This window comes from Ambystoma mexicanum, chromosome 6p, assembly GCF_040938575.1.
Source record: "Ambystoma mexicanum isolate Mex_15411 chromosome 6p, UKY_AmexF1_1, whole genome shotgun sequence".
Taxonomy (NCBI): domain Eukaryota; kingdom Metazoa; phylum Chordata; class Amphibia; order Caudata; family Ambystomatidae; genus Ambystoma; species Ambystoma mexicanum.
This window is the reverse complement of record NC_090935.1, coordinates 1,472,765,703-1,472,783,842: the sequence shown is the minus strand read 5'-3', so window position 1 is coordinate 1,472,783,842 and position 18,140 is coordinate 1,472,765,703. Positions and strand designations below refer to the sequence as shown.

Sequence of the window (18,140 nt, the reverse complement as noted above, 5' to 3'; positions counted from 1 at the left end):
AGTAGTGGTCAAGAGAAAACCTCTTGACCTTCACCACCCCTGCAGTGGAAGCCGCTCTCACGACAGACGCATCTCTCATGGGGAGGGGGGCTCACCTACTTCAGCAGACAGCTCACGGAGTGTGGTCCCCTCAAGTAGCGTCCAACCATATAAACTTACTGGAAAGCATGGCCCAAAGCGTGCCGGGTGCTGAGAAACCCGACCCCGTGCTCTCCTCAGGTACCCCTGGTAGCACTATGCAGTGAGGATGCGCAAATTGTGAAAGGGATCTGCAAATTCTGGGAACCGATGGGCTTGGTGACGCTCAGGGACATATGGCAGGAAGGAGAGGCACTAGATTTTCAAGAGATAATGAGAAACACCGGGGTACACCCAGGAAAACATATAAAATATACCAGAATGATTAAACGAATAGGTAGGAAATGGCCCGCTGCAATATTAACAGAACAACCCGAAGCAGATATTGAAACGATGTACGAGATCTCAGAGTGTGGACACAAATATCCCGATTATACGAATTATTGATATCCAGAGTAGGCAAGGAGCTGCTCCAGCTGAGGTGAGAATGGGAGGAGGAGGTGGGAGAACCTATGCAGGACGGGCAATGGGAGAGAGCCCAGAGGTACTGTCACGACCTTGCCCCCACCGTGTGGTAACGGGTCCCGAAAGACCCTATTTGGCCCCCCTCGGATCCCTTGGAGCCAGTCCTGGCACTGTTGGCATCAGAGGCACATACTAGGACGAAGTTTCAATGGGCAATGGACAAGCATGGCCGCTCCCATGAGGATTAATGGGGAACTGCAATCAGCGGTCTAGCATCCAGGGCTGGGCCCGCCCTGAAGGCATCTGGGATACCTGCTGGCTATTTAAACCACGCCCTATTAGAGGCACGCGCTTCGCGTTATTCTGCTCTTGCAGCGTGACGTTCACCGGGTCCTGCTCAGCATCCTGGCCTGCACGGGCGAGAGAAGGCAAGAACCATCATCATCCCTACCTGCCCAGTGGCATCCTCCATCAACCGAAGTCATCCAACGATCATTGTCCTCCTACGGCATCATCTCTGGAAGAGGAAGCGTGAACAAAACATTGAGTAAGCTACTTACCAGTCCGTCAGTAAGGCCATCATCCCCAGTACATCGTCTGTCAGCCTTTGTTCCGGAGAACCATTCTTCCTGGAATTTTTCTCGACCTGCAAGACAAACAATGGCACAGGTTAGCCAATTGCAACAACGCTTTTAGTGCCGCTTGGCGCATCCATCCTACCTTCTCAAACTCAGCTTCAGCATCCATCCTCTGCTTTCAACAACTGCAAGAAAAGGGGAGAAAGTTATTTGGTGCCTTAACCAATATAGACATTGCTCTCATCCTAAAAGACTTACCTGAAAAGAGGAGTCGCAGCCGGTCTGGACTCCGGCCCACGCCATTGAAGAAACTCGGCGGAACGGTGCCTTTGACGACGCGCCCCTGCTCAGCGTGGCAGGATGGAGAGCGCATCCTTATAGAAATCAAGATGAGAGACGTCCCCAGGGGAACCCGGGAGGTGGGTTTCAAGGGGAGGAATAGCAGTTAAACTTCACCTCCTGTCTTCTAGAACCGATCCTCGACAGCACGACCTCCAGTGAAGGTGAGGAATCCCGGATAGCATCCCGACCAGTCGAGGGGTGTCCCCGCGGATACAAGGTGAGCCTTACAGGTACCATAAGAAAGTGTCCCGGAACGCGCGGCTGCAGCAGATCCAGCTGTACATCACCCACTGGGCATATATGACCCCTAGTAGAATCGCCAGGTTTGTAAATACAGGGACACAGAAATGCCCTGGGGAGAGGTGGATGCCGCGATGATTCACATGTTCTGGGCATGACCGGAGGTGGGAAAGTTCTGGGAGGAGGTTAAACAGCACCTGGCCCAGAAGGGGATTAAGCTAAAGGTAGAATCGGCATGGGCATGCATGTTGGGGGGGGGGGTTTGCCAGACCACGTAATCTAAAACACATTAGAAAACTGAAAGACCTGGCGTACATACTGGCCAAACAGAGAATAGCTGTGAGCTGGAAGGCAGCCCACAGACCTAGACAAGAGGTGTGGTGGCATGACCTCCTAAAATGGGCAGAGGCCGAGACGATGGCATGGTATGAAGCAGTAAGCAGGGGGGAAGGAGGAAACAGGACCCCTGATGGCATGGAGGCAAATGATAACCTCGATGTCGGGACATCCCAAGGCTAAATCCAGTGGAGATGACATGCCCAAATACAATAATGGCGATAAACCGTAAGCAACGAACCGGAAGGCATTGACTTAGGGGCTCGAGTTAAGGGGGATGGAGGGGGCGGACTGTAAAGCTTGACATGTGATTGTAAGACAAGATGTGTATTATGGAATAGTCCTAAATGTTTGATGTGTTGTTTAAAACAATAAAAATATATTTAAAAAAAAAAAAAAAAAAAAAAATATATATATATATATATATATATATATATATATATATATATATATACATATACACTTACTGGAGCTATTAGCAGTGTTCAAAGCATTAAAAGCCTTTCAGGAGCAACTGCAAGGGAAGGCCGTGCTGATCCTAACCGACAGCACTACAGCAATGTATTACCTGAACAAACAGGGGGGCACTCACTCTCCAGGGCTATCCAAGCTGTCTCAAAACATTTGGATATGGGCTCTCAAACACAAGATGTTTTTGTTGTCCCAACATGTTCCAGGGGAACTCAATCTTCTGGCAGACATACTCAGCAGAGATTTTCCTCTGCCAGAAGAATACGAATGGCGACTGCACGAAGACATTGTGTCCAACGTCTTCGCAGAATGGGGGTTCCCAGAAATCGACCTGTTCACTACTCAGGAGAACGCCCAATGCCAAGACTATGCCCCCAGGTACCCCCAGAACCGATCCAAGGGGAACGGTCTCTGGATAACTTGGTCAGGGAAATTTATCTACGCTTCCCCGACTCCCCTTCTCAACAAGATAGTGCGCAAGATGCACCAGGAGCCAGCTATCGTGATACTGGTGGCCCCCATGTGGGCCTGCCAACCCTGGTACGCTCACCTGATGGAAATGTCCCTCTCTCCACCAGTCAAGCTGCCCTGCCCGTACAACATGTTGTCTCAGGACAGGGGGGAGACCCTCCACTCATGCCCACAAACTCTGAATTTAGCAGCCTGGCTCCTGAGATCATAGAGTTTGGACACCTGCAACTCCCTCAGAGATGCATGGACATACTCAGGGAAGCGAGAAAACCTAATACACGTTATTGCTATGTCAGCAAATGGAAACGTTTTGTCATCTGGTGCAATTCCAAGGGCGTCAGTCCCATTGATTTCTCACCCTCACACATTGTGTTGTATCTAACCCACTTGTTGGACTCTGAGTTAATCTTGAATTCCCTAAAGGTTCATCTGGCTGCTCTGTCAGCCTACACCACATCGCAGCAAAAGGTATTGTGGTGGGAAATACTGGTGATTAAAGCCTTTATGGAAGGGCTTAAGAGGATTTATCCTCCCATCTCTCACCCAGCCCCTGGATGGGATCTGAATGTGGTTTTGAACAGGCTCATGGGAGCTCCTTTCGAGCCTATGCATAAAGCAAGTCTGAAAGACCTGACTTATAAGACAGCCTTCCTAGTGGCTATCACTTCTATCAGACGGGTTAGCGAACTACAGGCTCTTTCTGTTTTAGACCCCTTTGTGACAGTCCACAAAGATAAGGTAGTTCTGCGCACACATTCCAGGTTTGCGCCTACATTTATCTCAAAGTTCCATGTGAACCAGTCAATCGAACTACCCACTTTCTTCCAGAACCCTACCAACATGGCCGAAAGAAGCCTTCACACACTAGACGTGCGCAGGGCAGTCATGTTTTATCTGCAAAGAACTAAACCACTCAGGAAGACTAAACAATTCTTTGTTTCAGTGGCAGCTGGTAGAGAAGGGGATCCTGTCTCTAAGTCAGCTATCTCAAGGTGGATTGTCAAATTCATCACACTAGGTGGCGCTGTTGAGCAGCCCAAAATGGCTGCTTAGATTATCAGCTCTGTGCGGCTGTGGTGATGATCCGGCTACATCTGCGGACTGCCGCACCTAATACTGCCATTCTTTTGCTGAGAAGCTTTCTACAATATTGGACCTGCATCTAGCGAGTTTGGGCCCGATCCGACGACTGGGGGCCCGGCTGTGACATCTTTGGCGGCAGTGGGCCGGGTGGGCGCCCTGTCCCTGGTGCCTGCCTGACTTCCGGCTTGCCCAGCTCCTCTCTCTCCTGCTCCGGTGCTGGGCCACCGAGGAGGCGCCCCCGGACTCCCTCCTCCTGGAACACCCGCTACCGTGTGGGGGCCTGGCCTCGCTGCGGCGTCTCCGCTCACCCAGCCGCGGGGGTCCTGCGTGGCACGGACGGCCGCGCAGACCGGGATGCAGCGGGGGCCTGCACCGGGGCGCGGCTTGCCTCCCCTGCACTGGGAGCCCCCCGTGTGATGGCAGCGACGCACCACTCGCAGGCTGGAGCCCGGATTCCCCCAGGAGTGACATCCTTGCTGCTTGCGCCGTCCCGCTACGAGTCAGGTGAGGAGCGGGGGGAGGTGAACGGAGTGTGGCCTCCGGTTGCTGCCCGTGACTGCGGATGTCTGGGGGCACTGCCAGTCCTGCTGGCCCAGTCACCATCCTGCATCATCACCGTTGCCCCCCTCCACCCCCCCCCGGGCCAGTACAGATCTCCCTTGTGCTTCTATACATCCTGAACTACAGACTTCAAAGTAAACATTTGCAGGCTGTCCTGCCCTCAAGACCACTTGCACACTGGCCCTAAGAGACATTGGTACAAGTGGCGCATCGCCGCCCATGCATGACTTCTCATTATCTGGCATGTGCATGTGAGGGGTGAGTAGCCCCATGCCCCCTCCTGAAGTTCTTTGGTGCTGTCAGCTATGATTTCTGCCTGACTCTGCGGTCCCATCTACACGGCCTGCATTCTGAGGGGGACTCTACACTACTTCTTGTGCTGCACCTTCCACCTTCTGGCAGCGCCTATCATTCTACAGCTGGTTCGGGCTCCCCTGGGAGTTCCGTGCCGCACATTTGGCTGCACTTACATTACTGCTGACGGCTTTCATCGTGGCCTGTGTGTCCTGCCGCCACTGAGACACTGCCTGATAGCCTTCATTTCCTCTGAGGCCAGTACACTCCGCACCACCATCTGCTGCCTCTACGGGCCCTACCACACCTGGGCTTCCTTGACCATGTCGAGCCGATCCAAGGGTGCCGCCAAGGGGGGGAACTATGGAAAAATTTGCTAAGGCTGTCCCGAGGGCTGAGGCGGGCCACATGTCATCTCTACAGGAGGAGCCTGAGCCGGAACCGCATTCTGGGAATGTCGCCCCAGACCTCACTACATTGATGGAGTCAATGGGCCCCATTCCGAGTATGGCGGTAAGGGATAGCGGCCACCGCTAACGAGAGCGGTGGCGGTAATCCCTTACCGCCATACTCCGAGTTCCCTTAGCGCCATGGTGGTTTTAACACCTGCTTTTAGCAGGTGTTAAAAACCATGGCACTAAGGGACCTTGATGTTAATTACGCCACCGTAATTTACGGTGGCGTAATTGACGCCTTCCCCACTCCCATTATGCCCTATGGGGCAAGAATGGGAATGGGGAAGGGTAAATGGGGATTGGGGAATTACCGCCCCGCCAACCTTGGAATGGGGCGGTAATTCCGCCATCCACCAAGGTGCTGCCGGTCCGGGTACGGCGTCAACCAAGGCGTTAATAGCGCCATTGGTTAGCGCCGTACTCGGAATGAGGCCCTCTGGCTAAAAAAACAACCTGTGCATTATTGGGGTTCCCGAGAATGCTCTCAAAGGGCGGATGGAGATGCGGTAGAAAAACTACTCAAAGACCTGCTGGGTAACCCGGCCCTCTCACCATATTTCACCATAGAGCGGGCTCACCTGGCTCTATCCCCACGACCTAATCCAGGCGATATCCCCAGGCCCATCATCGCCAAAATTCTTCATTATTGGGTCAGGGACCTCATCCTCCGCCTGTCACGTGAGAAGGGAGACCTACACCTTGAAGCCCACACCATTAGAATCTTTCCGGACTTCTCGATAGCAGTACAGCAGGAGAGGCATCAATTCCTCGGCGTCAAGAAAATGCTTAGGGAGCGCAATGTGCCATATGCCATACTGTTCCCGGCGTGACTCAAACTTACCCACAATGGCTAATTATATTTCTTCACGATCCCAGACGAAGCAGTGAAATTCATTGAGTCGCAAATCCCACTTGATAACCCAGGAGGCGATCACGCCACTGGCAACTGTCTATGAGCCATCCGACGCGAGGAGCCTCATACCACCTGCTGACCCTTGATGTGCAAGGTGTCGAGGGCAAGGGTGTATTCCTCACTCAGTGAGCATGGCTCCCGACCTAGCCCCATGAGGCCAAACCTATCCAGTTCTCCTTCATTCTGAATGTGACGATGGCAATGTTGTACTGCAAATTCAGCTAATTTGGCCCCTACCACAGATACCTGGGCTACAGCTCGGCCACTGCACTATGGACTCTGATCCTCTTTCTCCTTCCTGGACATGGAGCTGGCCATGTGCCCTAAATATTTCTTCAGCACCATCCTGCCATTAACAAACTTCTGGCTGTAAGGGGCCGGACATGGGATCCGGTTACCGCAGAAACCTCTCTGACAGCGCACGCTGTCTTACACAATGTTTATATCGCTGACCGCACGGCAACAGCACATCTCACTGCAAAGGCAATGTTTATGTTTTGTTGGAAATTGCTACTTGTTGGCCCCTGTTGGGCCCTGAAAAGGTCATATCCCCGTTGGATCTTGCCCTCTGACTTCTATGTACCAGTAGGAGTCGGGTCAATTGGAGTCGCCAGCAACTGGGGTGGGGGGTTATACACTGCAAGTTGGGGGTGGGCAGTGAGGGTGGGGGGAGGTAGAGTTGGAGACCCGGGAAATGTTATTGAAAAAGGCAGAGGCAGAATGGCAGACCACATGACATTTGGGCGCCCACATAGGGGCGTATTCCACCCTACATGTAAGCTACAGCGACTGTGTTGGGATGTTCCCTAATCTTGTAAAATGCCTATGACAGTGATGTCCTGGAACATCCGGGGCCTAAGTAACTACACCAAGGCCCGTAGGATTATGTCCTACGCTAACAGTCATGGCTGCAAAATATTACTATTACAGGAAACGCATTCCACTGGCCCTTTGACTAAACGCGTGGCACCGTCATGGGGCCCCCACAGATACTCCACCTCATATTCGACTTGGGCCAGGGGGGTGGCGACAATGATTCACAAGTCACTCAAGTTTTCGCTTCACAAGAGCTATATTGACCCGGAGGGAAGATACATCATATTGCACTGTGCGATAGCCAATAGAGAATACTTATTAGTGAATACCTATGGCCCCAAAGTGGACTCCCCTGACTTTATTGACCAGGTGGTATCGATATTACTTGGCTATGTTGGGGTACAGATCATCTGGGGGGGGCATGAATTTCATATTAGACATTACACTGGACAGATCAGGCACTGCTCCCAGACCACTATCCGGAGCGGCACAGAGACTTCTGGCGCACAGCTCAACACTTGATATTCAAGACGCATGGCAAGCATTGCATCCTCAAACACGCGAGTACGCTTACTATTCCTCGGTACATGACAGCTCGTCCAGAATTTACATGTTCCTTCTATCAAGCACGATGCTGGGGAGAGTGGTGGAGTCACAAATTCTGGCGCGCACCCTGTCGGATCATTCACCAATCTTACTGTCCCTAGAATTGGGAGCATCAGCCCCTACCATTAGCACATGGTGATTCAAGTCATCCACCCTACAGGATATCATCTTCAAGGTGGCAGACATCCTAGCCGACATCCAATCCTACTTTGAGCTCCATACACCCCAGTCCACCTCCTTGGGAATCCGATGGGATGCCTCCAAAGCTTTCATCAGAGGAATGTCCATATCCAGGGAGGTGGGAGTCCTTAAGACCATAAGGACGGCACTTGACCGCTCTGAAGCCAAACTGTGAACTAGAAAGGGCGCACCCAACGTCTGTCGACCCAGCTACTCTTTCCCATATTAGCAAAGAACTCCAATTCTTTAACGAACAGGCCATTAGGGAAGTACAATACTTCAGTCGTCCACAAGCTGCGCGGCGATATGGGGAAGGGGATAGACCTGGCAAAACACTGGCCGCCCTGGCTAAGGGAGAGGGGCCAAGCTCAGATCACTTGTGTTAAGGATAGCCTGGGCACAGTTTGGTGGTCCGACCAGCAGATCCTGGAAGTCTTCATGGACTTCTACTCGGAACTATATTCCCAACCTCCTGTGCGAGCCCTCCTCGAGCAGATAACCACAACCTATATCTCTGCTGCAACCAGAGACCAACTAGACTCCCCCATTCTACTGGAGGAAATTGTCGAGGCCATATCCAAGCTCCCTAAAGGGAAGGCGCCGGGCCCTGACGGTCTGACAGCAGAATTCTACCAGGAACATGTGGCTATACTAGCCCCCAAATTACTTGAGGTATGGAACGAGTCACTCCAGCTAGGATCCCTCCCCCCAACACTACGTGAAGCTGTCATAACGGTCCTGCTCAAACCCGGCAAGCCCACCGATGAGTGAGGATCGTGCAGGCCCCTCTCTCTTATGAATTTGGACACTAAAATCTATGCCAAGGTAATTGCCAATCGCTTCCTCCCGGTCATGTCATATATGGTCCACGATGACTAGTCAGGCTTCGTGCCTGGGAGATCCACATCCCATAACATTAGAAGGTTGCCTAATGTCATGTCGCGAATTGACCAGGGTGCAAGTGCAGTCGCGGTCACACTGGATGCCCAGAAGGCATTTTATATGGTGTCCTCGAAATATATGTGGCTAGTACTGGAAACAATGGGCATAGGGCCTAACATGATTGCATATATTAAGCTATTGTACACCTCCCCAGTGGCCAGCGTCCGAGTTAACTCCCAGACGTCGGCCCTATTCCCTCTCTTCAGAGGCACCCGACAGGGTTGCCCGTTCTCCCCGATTCTATTCGCCCTTGCAATTGAGCCGATGGCGGACCATATCAGGGAGCGACACTCACGTAAGGGGATTCGGCTGATAGACACCCCTGAAATCAATTTGCTTTATGCGGATGACGTGCTATTTTTTATAAGAGACCCTGATGTCCATCTTGACCCAATCTTACGCGATATCACCCGTATAGGCACACATTCTGGGTTTACTGTAATTTATACCAAATCTGAGATCTTCCCCCTCACCAGCTCCACATCGCAGCCCGCCACTGAATACCCGCTCCGCTGGGTCCCCGGACGGGATCAAGTATCTTGGAGTCCAGGTGTCCCTGTCCAAAGATACATTGCTGGCAGACAACTTCCTGGCCGCGGCGGAGCAAGCCGAAGCCAAAATGGTCACTAGGCTGGAGACTCTCTCTCTGGTGAAGATATTACTACCCAACCTGCTGTACGTGTTTAGTAACGTGCCCATCTGGCCCGGTAAGAGATACTTTACAAATCTACACAAACTGTGCGCTCAATTCCTGTGGCACTCTGGGGCTGTGCGTAAAAAGTGGTCTGACATGACACTCCCTTACGATAGAGAGGGTTTTACCGCCCCTGACATACTGCAATACTGGATCGCAGCACAGGCACAATTTGCTTCCTACTGGTATACTGGGCCCCCGCCCCCACGTCAAGCTTGAGACTCTGGCGGCAGCAGGCACCAACATAATGTCTTTAATTTTACATCGGCAGTACGAACCAGACTCGCCTATTGACCCAGTCCGAACCACTATACGGGCCTGGGGGCGGATATTTCAGTTCTGTGCTGGATGACTGGGCGACTGAGCTTGAGTCAGAACTCACTGACCATCTGTGGGGGAAGATGTGCTCTCATACCAACAGGGTTTCCCTAAATTCTCGCTATAGGACCATACAGTATAAGCTTCTGAACAGGCTGTATTATACCCTGCGCAGGATCTCTCGGTTTGCGTGCTCAGACCCGCGGCTCTGCCCTCGCTGCGGCACGGAGGGCGCTGGCCATCTTCATATGTTCTGGGACTGCCCGGGGCTGGCTGCATTCTGGGGCAAGATTCTGGAAACACTATCTGAAATTTCTGAATCTGTGGTTGACCCTGACCCGTTGGGTGTCCTGTTTGGGTGTGGCAGACTGATGGGGCTAAAAGTATGGCTAAGTTCCTTGATGTAAGCTGTGTGGTAGCGAAGAAATGTATTTTACAGAATTGGAAGAGCTCCACCCCCCCTATTCCAGAAATGGCTAAACTTACTTACATGGTCCCGAAATTGCGAAGAGGAGTTCCTTGGTATGCTCCCAGCTCCCTCCCGCCCAAAAAATATATGGTCCGCTTTCAACAGCTACCTACATAGTTTAGAAGATACCTCCACTGTGAACAAATCCTCCCAACCCTCTCCGACAAATGCTGTAGAACTTGTTGCTCCATGATGTCTCGTTAACTAACTTTTGCTGTCTCAATGTTTTTTTATATGCTTCTGCAACCGTCTACACATGTACCAAGAATTTTATTTTCTTTGTTGCTCTGATGTATGTGAATGCTATATGCCTTTGCCAACAAAAATAAAGGTTTAAAAAAAAATAAAAGTGCATCACACTATGTTACACTCTTGCTAAGAGAGAACTGCCCTTCAAGCCTAGAGCACACTCTACTCGAGGCACGGGGGCATCCATAGCATTCATTGCAAAAATTCCTCTTCAGTCCATTTGCAAAGCGGCAACCTGGAGTTCTGTACACACCTTTACAAAACACTACTGCCTAGACACTCATTCTAGGTCTGATTCTCAGGTGGGACAAGCAGTACTAAGACATCTTTTCTCTACTGTTCCTTCTCACAACCCACCTCCAACTCCGGGTACTGCTCGCTAGTCTATGCACAGCATGCGATTCTAAGCAGATTAACAAGCATCAGAAGACATGCATTACTCACCGTAATAGCATTTCTGATGATTGTATCTGCTTGGATTCACATGCGCCCTCCCTACCTCCCCGCTCGGGGTAGAAGGAACATAGACGTCTTACTACTTTCTCTCTTTATGTACTAACCACTCACTTAGCCTTGGGCTCCCTCATGGCAGAAAAAATACAATCGGAGGGACCTCGGTGCGTGAGGGATTTTGGGTACTACACACGTCACGATAGGGATAGTGTTACAGACATGCCTATGCCGACGTCCCCTTTCGGTCCCCGAAAGCCAAGATGCAATACTCCGCGGTTACCACTGGATGTCGGACCATATGCACAGCATGTGAATCTAAGCAGATACAATCATCAGAAATGCTATTACTGTGAGTAATGCAATTCATATGTGTGTTTGGAATGGCAGACTTGCACTGATTGGTAAGGTGATGGTGCTGCAATATTTATTTTTTGTATTTCAATGTCAAGTTTAGAGAGATTATGGCCCTTATTACAGAAGAATTACTGTCTGCCTTGGCCGGAAGTAATTCTTCCTACTAGACAGTAAAGTGCATGAAGTCATCCCACTCTGCCAGAGCAGGAGGTGAAAGGGGGTGAGTGGCCCGTTTTGACCACCGAACCATTTCCACGCAGCATTCCAAAGGGCAGCTGGGTAGAAATATCTCAGCTTGGATAGAAGGGCCATATGAAGTACCATCCAGAGGCGAGGGGATTTTTGTTGCCACCTTCTCAGTGAGGCGGGGGTCACATGACCCCCCCACCACACACTGCCCATCTCAACAAGAACTCGGGGTACCCCACCAGCTAGAATCTGGTCTTCAATTAGGTGATTTCCTCCTTGCAAAGCCCCCATCAGAATGCCAATTTAGCCTGCAAAACTGTCATGGCAGGAGGCAGGCTCCACTTTCACTTGCTGTACCCGTGAGAGACTCCTGCCAGAGGGATCCTTTGTCCCATACCACCGGTATACTAGGAGGTGGTAATAGTCCTACTCAGGAACGCCTCCTAATGTCGGGTTGACCACTATCACTCATTCTGTAATGAGGAATAAAAACAGCAAAAAGCAGGAGATTTTTCAAATAAGCACTTATCTGAATGGTTTTTCTTTCCTTTCAGATGAATGCAACAAACGACGGTGAATATGTCTTCTTGAGTGGAGTTGATAACTACAAGGATGTTTCAAGGATTGTCAAATGGAGAGGACTAGAGTAAGTACACCTGTCTTACATACAGATGTGTCCTAAGTATAGACACAGGATTTTACAGCAGCCAAACACTCCAGGTATGTTCGCTTTGAGCATTTTCGTGCACCACATGTCCTACTGTGCCTTAAACTTTGCTTTCTTTTGCAGTATTGCCTCTCTTATAACTCACCCTAGTTAATACATCCATTTACCGGTTTTATTTTATCAACATCAATTCTCCTGAGAGACAAAACCATATATTAGCTACTACAGGTGCCAAAGTCACATGCCGGTCGTTGGAGGATTGGGATAGGTGATCTTGGGGGGGCAAGGACCACAACCCGCTCTGTGATGCAGGCCTCAGAGTCAGTGTACAAAGGATTCCCTCATCCCAAGCAACAGCTTTGTGTGCTGGAGGGTGTCCTGGCTGTGAAACCCCAATTTTCCTTGTTCATTCTATACGATGCATTAACATTATAAAAGATACATAGTCCAGTGTGCTGTCCACAACCTGACTGTCCCTTACAACCAAGTGTGTTTGTTTAATAGAGTAGGGTTTGATGACAACACATGAGCTGAATGTTGCAGACGCACTCCTACCTGTCTGCTTGGGCGTGTCAGGTTAAAGGGAGAATCTGAGAAGCCAGTTCCCAGTGAGAGCCCGACAACCCTTTGCAAAGACTGTCTTGGCCGGACTATCTGTCACAATATTTTCAAAATGGCAGATAAACATCTTGTAAGCTCAGAGAGCTCCACAAACTCAATTACCTGGTGGGTTTGGAGTATACACAGAAAATGTCCAATCCATGAAAATGTGTGTATGCTTTTCACATTTGACGCTATTCACACAATTGCCCAGTCTAACCCATCTGCCCTATATAAAGAATACACAACAGTTGAGTAGCGTGGGGGTTAGGAGAGGGTAGGAGAGGGTGGGCTCATCACGAGTTGAGCGGTAGCCCTTAAATGCGGCAATAAAGCTATTACCACCACATTTAAGGTTCCGCCCATACACGAGTATGGCATGTTTACCCCCAGCTGTGAGCTGGGGGTAAACACGCTGGAAAATTGCTGATTTTTGGCGCAATTACCACACGGTAATACCGCTGGCGGTAATTGCACCAAAAACTCCCCATTGGGTCCAAAGGACCCAATGGGGAATGGGGAATTACATTTCTCCAGCATGGGGGCTGGCATGGATTCACATGCTCATGAATATTCCCCGTCGTCAGGCTGGGAATCCTCGGTAAAGAAAAAACCAGTATCAGTTTCGTTTCTGATCTGTCTTTCGTAGTAATAACCAATCACTGGTCTCTGCGTCATACTGACCACAGCCAATGACTGCCCTCTACCTAAGCACCGCCTCTGGCAGCCATCTTCAGATTTTTACCGCACGTTCATGTGTTGGGATCCTCGTGCTATTGCTCTCGAGCGTTAGTGCTATTTTTTCGCGCTTTTTCACAAAAACTTCGATTCTTCGGTCAAAAGAGCCTCAAGCTCCACCGATCCTACATCCGATCAACGGGGACCCGTGTCGGATTCGTCTGTGCCCCTCAAGGGTGAAGATTTCGTCGAGCTACACTTCGGAGGACTCCAGAAGCTTCTCAGGCCCGGTCTCGGAGATGGCCCAGGAGAAGGGAAGCTCGACGCCCGGAAAGCTGTTCAGGGTCTGCCCTGGATGCCAGCTGCAGAACGTCTTTAAGGAGGACGAACACTCTTTCTGCCTTTACTGCCTTCATGAGGACAAAACGCACGTGGAGAAGGACTGTGCGTTTTGCGGCAACATGTCGGAACGGACCATGAAGGACCGTCATCAACGTCTCGCCAACTGGCTGGAGGGTAAGAGCCCGTCTGGCGAGAAGAAGAAGAAATCCGAGCGGTCTTCTAAGACCTTTGAGGGCGCCCCGGCGACGGGGGCCCAACATAAGGCCAAGCACCGCGAGTCCGCTGGCACCGGGAGCGCCGAACGGTCGGGCTCTACGGGCGCCAGGCAGGGCGCACCCTCCCCGGCACCATCAACCACGAGCCAACGCTCTGGGTCGGGTAAGAGGAAGGCCGAGCACCCGGCGAAGCTCCTAGAAAGGCCCCGGTCGAGCTCTAAGGCAGAGGAGGAGCGTGGCAGTGCCCCCTCCCTCAAGGATAAGGCGGTGAGCGCACCTAAGGTGGTGAAGGCCTTGATCCATCCGACCAAGCCCTCTATCGAAACGGTCGCGGCGGCCCTGGCCCAGCCTGTGGAGGCTGCACCAGTGGTGGCGACCTCAGGGCCCAGAATCTCCCTGCCTCCTCGGAGGGAGTCTTCTTTTGTGCCCATCGATAGGACCCCCGTGAAACCCTCCGTGGGGAAGAAGAAGGGGGGGCAGGGCGTCGTTGTAGATTCGGCCTCAACCTCAGAAGAGGAGCTGATCGAGGTCTTAAGCCACGGCCTAGGCGTGGAACAAGGCCAGCCCGTCGGAATGGGCCCCGACGCAGGTGACGACGACGACATCGTCGAGGATACCGATGGAGCCCCTGCTCGCCCGTCGGATTCCCCTCTGCCAGCGCCGCGAGACAACTCGGCGGCCATTTTGTTGGCCATACAGTCCTTATGCACTGAGATAAGGACGAGGCTACCGTTACCGACGGAGGAACCTCTCCCGTCGGGGGATCCAGAACCGGGACCTTCTGGTGTTCCCCCTACCAAGAAAAGAAGGATCCATCCTCCACCTCCTTTTCAACCGTCGCGCCCCGTCCAGCCCTCCTCCCCGTCCACCCGAGGGGATGATACGGGGACTGACACGGCAGCGACGGGTACGGACGACGAGGCATACGACGAGGATTTTCCGTCGTCGCCTCCCACCAGGGCTTCTCCGCCCGACGAGATCGGATCTTTCCACTCCATGATCTCCAGGGCTTCCGAGCTTTTCCAACTCTGCCCTGAGGAGAAGAAAAAGGAAGGCTTCCTTTATCAGCGGCGCGAGGCCAAGAGGAAGACGGTCCTCGCAGTGCCTCTGTTGGACGACATTTGGGATGAGGGCCTTTCCCTCCTCAAGAACCCTTCCACGACGCCAGCTAGAAGAGACCGGTACGAGAAAAAGTACCGGGTCCCGGACACGGCCCCCCTATGCCTCCGGGCGCAGCCTACCCCGGACTCCGTCGTCTCCGCGGCAGCCAGGAAGAAAGCGGGGGGGGGGGTGCGGCCTCCACATCGACTTCCCCGCCGGACGGCGAGGGAAAGAAATTGGATGCTATGGGACGTAGAGTCATCTCGTCGGCAGCGACGACGATTAAAGCGGCCAACGCCTTGGCTATCGTGGCCCGCTACGACAGGGAGCTCTGGTACAAGATGGCTCCCCTGCTGGATTTTCTGCCGGACGACAAGAGGGCGGAGGCCCTTGAGATCCTCCAGGAAGGTGAAGTGGCTTCGGACCACGCCATCACCGTGGCGACGGACATCGCCGACGCTGGGTTCCGCCAGCTGGGCAACGGCGTTTGCCTTCGACGTCGTGGATGGCGCAGAGCTACGGACTTTCGGCAGGACGTCCAGACCAGAGTCCTGGACATGCCCTTCGACGGGAACAACCTGTTTGGGAAGACGGTGGACGATTCCCTTCAGGCCATCAAGGCGGATACTGAGACGGCCCGGGCCCTTGGAGTCCTGCAGCAACGACGGACGCCCTTTCGGAGCGGCGGAGGCAAGGGCGCCTCCAAAGGTTCCGGCGGCGGTTTCGCTTCCTACCGTCAAGCGGCCCGCTCGTCGTCGCAAGAGGCCTACAGAGGACGAGGCAAGTCTAGCGGACCCCGCCGTCGTCGCCAAGGAGGTCCAGGCGGCAAGGCCGCGTCCAAGCAGGATTGAACCGGCCGTGGGGTCGGGCCCCCACCGAAGCACCCCGGTGGGAGGCCGGCTGGCGGGCTTCGTCAGCGTGTGGGAGTCCATCTCCACCGACCGTTGGGTGCTGGACGCCCTGGCCCGGGGCCACGCGCTCGAGTTTCAAAGAAGGTGCCCGCGCGTCCCCCCCGTGGCCAGGAAAGAACTTCATGTCCCTCAACTTCTCCTGGAGGTAAAGGCGATGCTCAGAAAGGGCGCCATCGAACTCGTCCCAAAGAGGCTTCGGGGCTCCGGAGTCTACTCGCGATAATTCCTCGTGAAGAAGAAGACGGGAGGATGGCGCCCCATCCTAGACCTGCGACGGCTGAACAAGTTCGTCAAGGTGCAGAAGTTCCGGATGGTCACCCTACAGCACGTCCTGGGTCAACTGGAGGAAGGAGACTTCCTATCGTCGTTGGATTTGGAGGATGCCTACTTCCACATTCCAGTCCTAAAGGGGCACCGAAAATTCCTCAGGTTCGTGGTCCAAGGGCGTCATTACCAGTTCAAAGCCCTTCCCTTCGGACTACGGTCGGCACCCAGGGTATTCACCAAGTGCCTCGCACCGGTGGCGGCGCAGCTGCGCCGCGAGGGGATTCACGTCTACCCCTACCTGGACGACTGGCTCATCCGCGCCAAGATGAAGGAGCTCGCCGTGGTCCACACGGCAAGGACCGTCCAACTCCTCACGGACCTGGGATTCTCCGTGAACTATGCCAAATCCCACCTGGTGCCCGCGCAAGTCGCACTGTTTCTGGGAGCGAGGCTCGACACAGTGTCCCTTCTGGCCTCCCCGTCGGAGGAGAGGACCAGGACCATCTTGGGCAAGGTGCAACGGATGTTGGTGGCCGACGCGGCCAAAGTGAGATCCATCAAGTCCCTCCTCGGGATGATGTCTTCCTGCATCTACCTCATTCCCATGTGCAGGCTCCGGATGCGCCCGTTGCAAGAATTCCTGGATGCGCGCTGGATCCAGACGACGGGCAGCTTCGAAGAAAGGATCAAGCTCGACGAGAGTTTCCGACGAGCGATACGGTGGTGGGGCACCCGCGCGCATCTGACGGCGGGCATGGACTTCCAGACCCCAGCCCACCAGGAGACTGTGACCACGGATGCCTCCCTGGAAGGGTGGGGAGCGCACACCGAAAATCTGCACGCGAGGGGACTCTGGCTCCCGACGGAGAAGTCCCTGCATATCAACGTCCTGGAGCTCCGTGCAGTGTTTTGGGCCCTCAGGGCCTTCCTTCCGTCCCTCAAGGGCAAGGTGGCGAGGATCTTCACCGACAACACCACCACCATGTTTTACATCAGGAAACAGGGCGGAACCAGGTCCCCAGCGCTGTCCAAGGAGGCGCAGGACCTGTGGCATTGGGCCGTCGCCCAAGGGATTTTTCTGGTGCCGTTTCATCTGGCAGGGAGAAAAAACACCATCGCCGACTCACTCAGCAGGGAGCTGCGCTCGTGCCACGAGTGGGAACTACGGCAGGATCTGGTGGATCGCCTCTTCCGACGGTGGGGCACACCCCAGATCGACCTGTTCGCGACGGCGACGAACACCAAGTGCCGGAGGTTCGCCAGCAGGTTTCCCCAGACGAGGAGCATGGGCGATGCTTTCTCGTTCCCCTGGGAGGGCCTGTTCCTCTACGCGTTCCCTCCCTTGCCTCTGCTAATCCGGCTCGTCAACCAGCTCAAGAGGTCACGGTGCAGGATGATCCTCGTCGCACCTGCGTGGCCGAGGCAGATATGGTTCCCGGACCTTCTGGACTTGTCAGCGTCCCCGCCGATCAAGCTGCCGGCGGACGCAGATCTTCTCTCCAGGGAAGGAGGCGCCATCCTCCACCACGACCCGAAGTCGCTGAACTTGCAGGCCTGGCTCCTGCAGCGCTAGAGTTTGGAGGATACGACATACCGGCCGATTGCAGAGAGGTTCTTGCAAAGGCCAGGGCGTCCTCGACTCTTAAATGCTACGGACACAAATGGAAGAGGTTCTCTGTCTGGTGCCACGCACAGAAGATTAACCCTCTACGGATTACGGCTCCCCAAGTACTGCCGTACCTGCTGACGCTGGCCAAAGCTGGTTTGGCACACGCGTCCATCAAGATTCATCTTGCTGCGAT

At 53.3% G+C, this 18,140-nt stretch overlaps 1 protein-coding gene across 2 annotated transcripts in view; it reads left to right on the top strand.

The window, feature by feature from the left end:
• Positions 1–18,140, top strand: part of SCARB2 (scavenger receptor class B member 2) — a 1,272,731-nt gene that overhangs the window by 752,690 nt on the left and 501,901 nt on the right. For both annotated transcript variants that reach the window (XM_069626318.1, XM_069626317.1), the window contains one exon: positions 12,112–12,203. In XM_069626318.1, coding sequence (XP_069482419.1) covers positions 12,112–12,203 — 92 coding nt within the window. The remainder of the gene's footprint in view (positions 1–12,111; positions 12,204–18,140) is intronic.